Genomic DNA, 12637 nt, shown 5'->3' with positions numbered 1-12637 from the left:
TTTGGTGACCGCCTAATTTCACGTTTTGGACCTGTGAATTGGCCTCCAGAATCTTGTGATTTAACACCGCTAGACTACTTTCTGTGGGGCTATGTAAAGTCATTGATCTATGCGGATAATCCACAAACCCTTGACCATTTGGAAGACAACATTCGCCTTGTTATTGCCGATATACGGCCACAAATGTTGGAAAAAGTCATCGAAAATTGGACGTCCAGATTGGACTACATCCGAGCCAGCCGTGGCGGTCATATGCCAGAAATCATATTCAAAATGTAATGCCACAAGATTATCTTGCGGATAAATAAAATTCATGTCAATCGAATAATCCATCGTTGTTTTATTGCAATTTAAAGTTCTATAGCTCTAAAAAAAACAACCTCTAGTTGAAAATTATCATTGCTAGGCAATACTTTTCCATCCCGCGAAGGAAAAGTAGAACTTTTCGATAATCTTGTCAGTCAATATATGAGGTTGTTATTGTATGTTTGAAAATAATAAAGATTATTGCACTTCGACGTGTCGAGATATTTGGTCATGAATGAGGAAATAACAAACCGTAAAGCATTATTTGCACTGTTTTCGAAATTAACGCATTCCAAAACGGAAACTTCGAATACCACTCGGGATGGTTATCGGCAATTTCCAGAAAACATTTGAAAACTATTAATTCCGAAGGTTTCGCGTACCAACGTCAAATTAACACAAACATAATTAAAAGCGATTGAGATGGAAATATTCAAAGGCATTTTTTTTCGGAATCGACACCGTCACGATATACGACAAACAACAGGTTCGTTTTTTTTTTTACATCATACGGTCGCGCACCGAATCGTAAACATTCTGTCGAATTCTCGGAAAGCCGTCAAAGTCTGTCGATTTCAGACGGCCGTGAAAATATGCTGGGGAGGTGCCAGTCTGGAAAATTTATTTCTGACGGCCGCTTGATTTTTTGACCCAAAATCACGCGCTCTCGCATATGGCGCTGTTTTTCAAAAATATAACTATAATAGTATGTATTTCATCCTCGATGTATTCCCAAAACCGTAACGTCATAAATTCAACTGTTTTCCAGCTGTGAGAGAAAATTGGAAAACGGCGTGAAATGAAAAGTTGTTATAACTTCTTTATTACTGACGCTATAAACATGAAACAAAAACATTCTACAGGATCTTTTTTCAGTATAATACATTGGTGTTGTCATTTGTTTTTTCTTGCAATTAGTTTTGAAGTTATAATACAAACTTGTGTTTTTTTTTTTTTTAATTATAAACCATATGAATTTCTTATCGAACTATAAAAATCATCGAAAGTTTCAATTTCAAATGGAAAATCAACCAAATGCCTAAACATATATACACATCTGTGAATCAAGGGTGTTAAATCCAGAGACCTTGGTGGCCACCGGATATTAAAATTATCTGGAGTATACAGAAGTTTATCATAGATAAGCTTTGGTTGATTTGCCGTGACCTCAGAGTAATGAACATAGATAGAGGGAGCATATGTCATTTTCAATAAGAAACTTTTGTCGCCAACATGAACTATCAAATTTGACATGAAGCGCGCGGAAATGAAAACATATCAGTGTTATGATTTTCATGTAAATATTCAACGTTGACTTATATATCAGGCACAAGAGTAAAGATAAAATATAAAGGTTATACAGGGTGTTTCAAATTGAGTCGGCACCATTGCTAACTCCGTTATAATTGATGCTACGATTTCGGTTAAATTGGCAAACTAGTAGCATTTCTAGTGGTCTTCTCGATGGCGAAAACAAACAAAAAATTGACAGTCGCGTTGTCATAATATTTCATAAAATGATATTTTTCCAATGGAACACCCTATACTTTTTCATGCATTTGATTCGTAATAACATTCTCAACAACAAAGATCATCTGACTTTTTGTCGTAAAGGTGAAAATGAGACAGTTGTATTAATAGGAAACATTTATAACAAACTGATTCGATAAAGCGCTATAAAATATCGAGTAAATGGTCAAAAACACCGCCTTCTTGTTGAACACATATTTGGGCCATTCTATTGACACTATTGATTCACATAATGAATCAATAGTGGAATGGCTTTAAGATGGAAATTATCGTTTTGTCTATTAATATCAAATAGCTTAGTGGTGTCGATTGAGTGGTGCTACATGATGATCACGGGTTTCACGAGTTCACATCCCAGCGCACTTTTTTCTTTTCACCATATGATTTTCCTATTATTGACAAAATATTGTCATTCGTATAAGTACAAAAAATGGTTGTTTGGACAATCATGAGGTTCATTCGCCAAAACAAATAAATTTTTTGTACTAGTGAAAGAAATAAATATTACAAAATAAGTCGCTCATTTTCCACTTTAGGAAGAAAGGTGATATGACCTTGTTGTTGTTGAGAATGTTATTACAAATCGAAATACATAAAAAATATAGGGCGTTCCATTGAAAAAAATATCATTTTATGAAATATTTGGACAACGCTACTGTCAATTTTTGTTTTGTTTTCGGCATCGAGAAGACCACTAAAAATGCTACTAGTTTGCCCATTTAACCGACATCGTAGCATCAATAATAACGGAGTTAGCAATGGTGCCGACTTAATTTGGAACACCCTGTATACAAGAGTAAAAATAAAGTATTGAAAATCTTTAGTACAAGAATGAATGGAAAATTGAAATGAAAATTTAAATACAAATGAATAATAATAAATATACCAACAAATAAATGAAAATCAAATACATAATAGAAAAAGTGAAATAAAAATATAGAAAATATAAACATAAAAACAAATTTTTGATTAATACCCCTTTTCTCCTTTCAATGATTTGAAAAGGAAATAATGGAAAAATGTTAAATTTGCAATATTTTTCCGTAAATAACGGAAAATATCCACTATTGGAATTTCTCGAACATCCGCTGGGTTCACCTCGACCTTCAACCCTACACAATGAAAGCAAAAAAACACAAAAAACAATCCGCACAGGAAACGTAGACAATTTTCCAATCAGGCCCTGACGGAGACGTTTCCAGGACCCAATAACGACAATCCTTGATTCGATTAGACCAATAATAACGGTCACGCGAAATCCAATTATTATTATTATCTTCACCGTGGCCGTTCACGTGGCTCGAAATTACGTATTATCACAACTATTGGGGCGAACGAACGGAAATTTAAATTACGCCAATAATACATAGCAGGCCGTGGTCGCTTGCCGTTATTTATTTATTCAGTTGGCGGTACTGATTTGTGCAAGGGGGCAGGGGCCTCTTCCTGCACGCGGGCGGAGGGCTCAGACTTTGACCGGTGAGGAAAGACGGAGTCATTTTTTTTGTTATCATTTGTTATTACTAATGTTATTCGTTGAAAAAGAAGAGGGTGTTGAAAGTGAAATACATTTTAGAATAATTGCACATTATTTCGAATGGATAAGAATATTGAATCTGAAATTAGTGGACTATCATTTTGCTTAGGTGAGAAACCCATTTCTGTTAATTTGTACTCAATTCCCAGAGGGCGTTCTTTACCGATTTAATCTACAGTGACTTAATTAACCACAGTGGCGACAAGCGTGGTCTCGTTTTTGATTGGCTGGGCCTAAATATGGCGGCTTTTTGTTTATATTCTCCAGAATAGATACCAAAATCTACTATGAAAAATTTATCTACCATAGATGGCCTGAAATTATTTAAAAAGTAGATTTCTACTATAGATGGTCACACTGCTTAGGATATCTTCAAAAATTACATTTCATTCTCAACATCCTGTATCTTTTTACCGACCTGACACCACATGTGTATGGTACTAACATTCTTATTTTGACATCTGAGACCGAAATAAGTTATGACCATTGACAATAGAAAATAGAGAAAAGAAAATTTAGTTCACTGTATTCTCAATGGTTATGGGACCCCTATATGTAACATAAAAGTACACATACCTGCTACCTTGAGTCGGAGGTAATTAAAATTTGAAAAGGGCAATCAATGTTTTTATGTAACGTTAGAACCTTCTACCTGTAAATTAGTCATGGCCGAAACAAGTAGTTTTGTACACACACTCTTATTTTATACTTCCCATGGGTTTGTAACTCATGAAAAACAAAGATAAAATACATTGTGAAATGAAATAACACCCATAATAAAATAAGAAAGAGTCATCTACTTTCTATCAGGCAACCCAAAATACATCCTTCGAAGTGTGAAATTTTACTCTATGATTGTTCGCTCATTCGGAGGAAAAATTTTTTCGAAAATATTTTGTTTTATAAACCTTCTCAAGATAGTTATGAATACAATAAAAAAAGAATTATCTAATTTGGTGCTGTCGTTTGAACGTGATGCCCTTACATAATATCCATATATTATATATAAAATATGTATATATATAATGTTATTCAGAAAATAAGATATTTTCCGTTGTAAAGTGAAAATAATAAACCACCCCCAGAAATATACTGTTTTATTCTATAAAACTACCCGAAAAATGCATATGCACCAACTTCACGTCATAGTAAATTTATATGTGAAATAACAACGGTGCTTAAATCAGCTAATTTAATCATTCCATGACACTATGAAAATTTTCCTTTGAGCGAAATAAACTTCAACGGAAAAATTGACAAATGTAGAAATTTGAAGGTTGTGCCAATTTGACTGAGTATTCAGGTACAAAATACGAAATGGTTTCATTTTCTTCGTTTTTGGGACAATCTTGCAATGAATCAATTTGATGTAACGAAAATCTGACATGAATGGATTATATTTCAACAGTGGATTCGAAACATCGAGTATGTGTCTTTTCTGTTTACTTTTGGACTGTTGAGAAACCTTGCGGAGGCTATGAATGAAGAGGATAAGGAAGCTTTCTACAGTTAAGTCGCACCAACTCAAAATAACTCATTTTTTGTAAGGGTATTGAGAGGATTCCTAGGAAGCAATATGATGCAAGTAGAACAACTATTTCGTTGGTTTGTCATCTTGGGTAGGGTTATGCGGTACTGATGATCCCTAATAAGGGTGAAACCGGTATATCGCTATTCTCCTTCGATGACATGCATTCTCCTTGGGTTACTTTCGATTATGATTCCTACGTAATGGCGTGGAGACCTTCTGTCTGACAATGGTTGTGTTGATGGCAGTTTCCTATTGCTGATACATTAACCAGATAAATAATTAATATCGTATGATGATATTACTCTATTGGAAATTGTACTAAATATTGTACTTATTTTTCTTTTCATCAATTATTTCCAAATATCAGCCGTATTATTTGTTAGAACAACTAGATTCCTAACTTTGGTTGGGGCTCTTAATTGCTAATCAAATTTCCATTCGATGAAATTGTCATTTTATTTGAATAATGTTAAATAAAATAGTTGAAATTGGGAATGTCCAGACAAATAAGTACCTTGAACTTCCGCTGTGGCTACTTCTTTTCGATAAATATAGTGGTTAGATTTACAACTAGTTGATATCCCATGTTCAACAGATAATAAGTCGATTACTACGTACAAGTAACTACTCATTTCCTGAAAAATTACCAAGGAAATGTCGTGCAGTAATCTTATCAATTTTTATTTATTTCTTTTTCCGAATGAGAAATGATGTAAATACTTTTTAGGTCTACTTTGAATTCAATTCGACTAAAATTTAGAAGATATTAGTACCTATAAAATGAACAAAGATAAATAAAATTGGTTCCATCTATCCTTCAAACCTTGTTTGTCTCACTTAAAGCTTGAAACAATCAAAATGTCACATGTTGTTAAAAAAAATTCAATAAATATACAAGGTGTTCCACCATTGACGCGACACTATTTGGTTTAAGCGCTGAAATTTTCGATTTTTTTTCACAGTATCTTTAGGCTCCAATAGAGTTAGTAACATTCTCAAATTGTTTGGAAATACACAGGGTGTACCAAAAAAGTGTAAATGACCAAACATTTTTTTTTATTGAATTTTCAGATTGCATGGAGTAAATGAAGTTTGTAAGAACTAATAATTTCGAAATGAATGAATTAATTTGAATGAGATTTTGAAATTGAATACGTACCTACTAGAAGAACGGAGGTAACTACTGACTTCTCAATAAACATCAAGAACTCTACTGGGTGTTCGAATTGAGACAGTTCATGGATGACCCATTCAAACGTTAATATCCAATTTCCAATGGCATACCCTTTATTTCATTGTCTTCGAAAAATTCTCCACCATATGAGAAAATAAGACATCAATGGGAAAGTAAGTCATCCATGAATTGTTTTCCTTTTGACACCAAGAAGAGTTCTCAATGATTATCAAAAAGTCAATATCTCCATTCTTTTAGTATTCAATTTCGAAATCTCATTCAATTGAACTCATTTTGAAGTTATTAGATTTTCATTAAAGAAGAATATTGAAAAAAGAACTAAAGCGCCTTTAACGGGTGTTTTTTTCGAGGTATACAACTTTAAGTTGGCATTACTGTTCAAGATGGCGACCGATTTAACAGCTGTCAAGTGATTTATTCTCAGTTTGGTTTGGCAATTCATCATGAATAGACTCACGCCTGAACAACGCTTGCAAATAGTGCAATTTTATTTCGAAAATAATGGTTCTGTGCCTAATGCGTATCGCGCACTACGTCCATTTTATTTTGTTTAGCGATGAAGCGCACTTCTGGTTGAATGGCTACGTCAACAAACAAAACTGCCGCATTTGGAGTGAAGCTAAACCTCAAGTGTATGTCGAAACACCGTTACATATAGAAAAACTGACTGTTTGGTGCGCTTTATGGGCTTGTGGAATCATTGGTCCGTACTTCTTCAAAAACGATGATGGCCAGAACATTACCGACAATGGTGATCGGTATAGAGCCATGATTACTAACTTTTTCATTCCTGAATTTAACAACCATGATGTCCAGGAGCTGTGGTTCCAACAAGACGGCGCAACATGTCACACAGCTCGTGCCACAATCGATTTATTGAAAGACACGTTTGGTGACCGCCTAATTTCACGTTTTGGACCTGTGAATTGGCCTCCAAGATCTTGTGATTTAACACCGCTAGACTACTTTCTGTGGGGCTATGTGAAGTCATTGGTCTATGCGGATAAGCCACAAACCCTTGACCATTTGGAAGACAACATTCGCCGTGTTATTGCCGATATACGGCCACAAATGTTGGAAAAAGTCATCGAAAATTGGACGTCCAGATTGGCCTACATCTGAGCCAGCCGTGGCGGTCATATGCCAGAAATCATATTTAAAATGTAATGCCACAAGATTATCTTGCGGATAAATAAAATTCATGTCAATCGAATAATCCATCGTTGTTTTATTGCAATTTAAAGTTCTATAGCTCTAAAAAAAACCCCCCTTATATATTTGACTGAAATTATCGAGACAAACCCTCTGAGATGTGTTCAAAGTTACAATTATAAAATTATAATCGCATACTTTCTTGAAAATTTTGCCTGACTGAGAACTTTCCCAATATCCTATTATTAAAATATCTTTCCGTCAGACTTGTCTGACCGGAGAAAAGTCCTATCAATTTCAAGTTCGTTCTCATGTTTATTAACAAATTATACCCATGTAATAGTACATGACTATTTCACCATTTCCTTCGCAGTAGCGTTTTCACCTTGATTTTCGTTGTGTTTTATTTTGACGTTCAACAGAACGTGTTCGATTTTTTTTTTCGAGTGTTTTAAATTTCTGGAAAGTTTCAAGCGATCCATACAATTTCACGGATTGTTTCACATGCTCAACGATTTCCACTTGTTGAAAATGTATTGACACCATTATTGTATGAAAGAATAGTTCTAATAAGATCGTTAGCAAATATGTTTGTTGAATTTCAAACGACATTGAATTGTGAAATGGAATTCGAATGTAGGCGATAATTTTGTAGGTTGAAGATGTTAAATAATTCTATTTGTGCAGGATATCTGTATTATATCCTATGGAAATTTTTCGTTAAATTAGGTTAATTATTTATTTACTTTGAATCGAATTTCGGATTTACTTCAGTGCAATTTTTCTTGGTATATTTCAATAGCAACACGAAAGCTGTTGCATGAGTTTTTCTATGAAAACCCCCTGCTATATAGCATTGGTCCTTCTGGCTTGAGAACAAAACGATTCGTGAATTTTAAAAGCTAAAAATGAAGGAATCTTATTGTCATTTTTTGGCAATTTCAATAAATACAATTGTCTAAAAAATCATGTTCCATAAGGTTTTATTTATAATTCACGGATAAGCCATTTTACATTAAAAGCGAGAGAAAAAAAAACCATAGTTTCATCAAATACAGATTTTTTATTATAGTCTTGGCTCCGATACGTTTGGAGTTATGATATATTTTGCGTTGAAAAAAGAAGTAATAAACCAATGTGTTAAATTTGCAATTTAAAAATTGCTATCAAAAATTTGTTTTGTTATTATTATTTGAATTAATTGAGGTTTTTTTTTCAGTGCGTTCCAGTATGTCTCTTGCAAGCGTTCACCCTGCTGAAATCCATTCCAGCCATAGGTGAGTAAAATATTTATTCGTTGTTAACATCATAAGAGGAAATTTCTCACGCAAAATTTTTGATTAATATGGAAATATCATGAGTGAAATTGGCAAAAGCAACGGAATTAAATGAAACCACGAGAAAATGTTTGCAGAAATGTCATATATCCAATGATATAGGTTGTAGTTAATTGATTACAGCAGACGGAATCCAATCAGATGAATTATCTGATCCTGATTCTATTTTCTGAGAATTTTGATTGAAAGCAGGTATATGATTACCCTGTCTAAGTTCTCAAACAAGTTTGAAATTATGTTCTGCATCTTGTTGTTATATAGTTAGTTTTGAGAAGTCTGCACTCGAAAGCCTCTAAATTTTGATTAAATCTTGATTATTAAAAGCTTTTATGGCCAATGCTGAAATGGCAGATGCTCTATGGAAATGGTCCAACAATTTTTGAGGAAATAGTATTCTATTAATTTCAATAAAAATTCGGTAAATTCAAGGAAATAATGTAAATAACTCGTTTAGAATGTTCATTCGAAAACTCGCAACTTCGTGGCCTCTTTGGATTTTCGAGTGAAAGAATATCAATGCCTTCTAGTTTTTGAACGAACAAGTATGTACGAGTATTATACATTATTTTCTCTAATTCACTGGAGTTTTATCGAAATTAATTGAATATTTCCATAAATATTGTTTAGTGGTTTATCACATAGAAATATGTTGGTTGGCAAAACAGATGTCTATTTCACAAATTTGACAAATAGATAAATACATATCAGGAAATTTCTGAGTACCAACATTTACCAACAGTTTAACACCGCTAGACTACTTTCTGTGGGGCTATGTAAAGTCATTGGTCTATGCGGATAAGCCACAAACCCTTGACCATTTGAAAGACAACATTTGCCGTGTTATTGCCGATATACGGCCACAAATGTTGGAAAAAGTCATCGAAAATTGGACGTCCAGATTGGACTACATCCGAGCCAGCCGTGGCGGTCATATGCCAGAATAGTTATTTATAATACAAGTGCAGAAGGCATTGATATTCTTCCACGAGTTCAAAATTCAAAAACGAGTCACGAAGTGGCGATTTTTAGAATGAACGAGTGGTAGAATGAGCCTTCTGTACGAGTATTATACATTATTTTCTCGAATTCATTGCATTTCCATTGAAAGTAATGAAATATTTCCATAAATTTATTTCAGTGATTTTTGCATTGAAAAATGTTGATTGGCAGAACTGATTTCTTTAAGGCAAATTGATGAATTGACAGATAAAGCCGTGGCGGAAAGTTCGGAGTACCAACATAGAATAATAAAATATAACCATGAAAACTGTGCGTTTCTGATATATTCTCGCACGATTTTGTTCTACAAGATGTGGAAGAATGAACGGAATAACCACAGAATTAGAGAAATCATATTTAAAATGTAATGCCACAAGATTATCTTGCGGATAAACAAAATTCATGTCAATCGAATAATCCATCGTTGTTTTACTGCAATTTAAAGTTCTATAGCTCTAAAAAAAAACACCCTTTACATACGAATTGCCAATGGAAAATTTCATTAAAAGTATATGGTGCTGCAACCGTAGGCGTGTTAGCTATTCGACTCACAATGATTTACTTTGATTTATCTAAGTATATATAAAACCGCTTGCACATATACGTCAAACTTTAAACGTAAAATCACAGCCCAAACGGGACCATCTAGAGCAAAAATGACAAGAATAAGACCCCCCTCAAAATCGTCTGGAGATCCCGGGAAAAATCCCAAACCTTCGATTCTCCCCGCGGTTTTCGAGTATACGGGGTGTTTCGGATCATTTTGACATTTCAAGTCCCATATTTCTGTGGTATCTGTGGACAATTTGGCTGTCAGTGTCATGTTAATAATAAATATTCCATTTCGATATATGAAAGTTCTTGAAAAAGTTTGCAGTTTCCAAAATTGTTATTCAATATTTAAATAAATGTCTACAGATAAAATGCAAAGTCTTCGGCGAATCAAAAATTCGATAGATATTTGTCAAAATTTGGAAATGAACATTTATATCATCGAATGCATTTTCCTCAATTCAGGTTTGTTTTAAGTGTTTGTATTATTTGGAATTGATTGGATGAATGTTACTTTATTTCAGGAATTTTTCGTTTATTTTCCACAAACTATAAAACTACATTCCCTTTCGTGAGAATTTGAATTTATTGCGACAGAAGATGGAACTACCAAAGAGAACAGAAGCTTCATTCATCAATTCAGTCTTGGATTGGAGTAAAAGTTATGCTACTATGAAACAGTATTAAACAGATAGAAAGACTCCTTATAGATAATTCACAATTGGCTTTATTACTGGAAAAAAAGAGCCAAGTTAGTCAGATAACAGTCAAAAGTTTCCATGAGTTTTTTGAATATCTAAAATATACACTTTTACGACAGAGGAGTGCAAAAATATAAGTGACCACTCCGTTTTTGAAGAATTTGAGTGCAGTGCTGTTGAATTTATAATGAATAAGTCAAATCTTTCATACTAATAATTACAACTATATATACCCTGTTATATTATATTCCGCTCAACTGAAACATGTATTAATAAGCCTTGGAAATTAGAGACTCTCAAACTTATCACCTGATTTCTCAAAAAGGTTTCACCAAGATAAGATATTGTAGGTAATTGCTTATGAGGTAACATAGGCCACGGGTATTTGAAAGGCAAGTCTATTCATTATGTCTCTTTTTAGTTGGTTTATTATAGCTATACTGAATATTTCTAAAAATAACATTCACTTTAGATGTGAATTAATTAAATTTGGACTTATGCATCATATCATATATGACTATGAAATTGAGAAAGACATATTTTTCTAAATTCCATTATAAGTCTTTCGAATAGTACTTTGAAGATATTGATTTCAATGACGTATGGAATATATCAGTTGAAATACTAGTCAAAATGTTACGACAGAAATAAATTTTGAAGGATCATTCAGTATATGAAGAATTTAACATGGCAGTCACTTTCGAAATTGGTATCAATTTTCCAGCAATTCAATGAAGGTATAAAATACTTTAAAAAGCAACTATTTATTGAAAATTTCCATGTCATGAATGAATGATCAAATTTGTATAAAAATGTTGATACCTACCTATTTGTTCACTAAAGTTTCCAATCTTTTAATCGTTATAGGAATAGGTGCTATATGGCCATTTCAAAAATGCTATCCTACTGATTTATTCATTGCTTTTCATTTTGGTAAGAATTAAATTATTCATTGATGCAGATCCAAAGTTAACATTTGAAAAAATCAAGTCAATGTAGTTATTGACCCATATGGGTCAATAGTATTGGCCGATACAATTTTAGTACCGATTTCAAATACTCAGTTCCTTTTGACTGAAGTAAAAATTGAACAATGATCTTTGTATCTTGAAATGAGGTTTGCACTTTTCCAGTGTTCAACAATGAGATAATTATTAAATTGACTCAAGAAATTAACAGAGTATGCTATATCAGGACTAGTTAATACTGCTGAAGATATTAATAAACCTATTAATTTCTTATATGGTTCATCATTACAACTCTCTTTTGTTGAATCAAAATTCAATTTAGTTTTCACATGTTCACAATCAGACATGTTGAATTATTGCAATACATATTTGAAGAATATAATCGATAGCTTTACTACCTTTTCCATAATTTCTAGTAATATTCATCCCTAATCATTTTTTAGCTTCCCCTAATTTCTTTATCATAAAATTTTCTATCAGAAAATTCATTCAGAATTAACATTAGTTAAAACAAAAAAGTCATCCATGTACAATGCAACAATAGTAAGCCAGTTATTTTTTGATTTATGTAAATACTATGATCAATTGTTGATCTTTTGAAACTTTTATCTATCAAAATTTTATTTACTATATAGGACATAAATTGCCCTGTTTAATTCACTTCTGAGTAAAACCCAGAGCCACAAGTCTCGTTCTATAACATAGCATCAATACAATCTTCAGATACTAAAAAACTCCTTAGTTCGTCAGGAATTTCCAATAGGTCCTTCAAATTGTTGCAATTATATTGTATTTCTTCACAAAATATGGAATAGAAGAATAATTTGCT

General features: G+C 33.0%; 1 protein-coding gene across 3 annotated transcripts in view; it reads left to right on the top strand.

The window, feature by feature from the left end:
* LOC123683246 (protein pinocchio) overlaps positions 1 to 12637 on the top strand; it is a 91154-nt gene that overhangs the window by 53598 nt on the left and 24919 nt on the right. For 2 of the 3 annotated variants that reach the window (XM_045622167.1, XM_045622169.1), the window contains one exon: positions 8471 to 8528. In XM_045622167.1, coding sequence (XP_045478123.1) covers positions 8471 to 8528 — 58 coding nt within the window. Of the gene's footprint in view, positions 1 to 4647; positions 4882 to 8470; positions 8529 to 12637 lie in introns of those variants that run through there. The other variant, XM_045622168.1, reaches the window with a different exon arrangement.

The sequence above is a fragment of the Harmonia axyridis genome, chromosome 6 (assembly GCF_914767665.1).
Source record: "Harmonia axyridis chromosome 6, icHarAxyr1.1, whole genome shotgun sequence".
Lineage (NCBI taxonomy): Eukaryota > Metazoa > Arthropoda > Insecta > Coleoptera > Coccinellidae > Harmonia > Harmonia axyridis.
The sequence above is the reverse complement of the archived record's forward strand: the minus strand, read 5'-3'. Positions and strand labels throughout refer to the sequence as shown.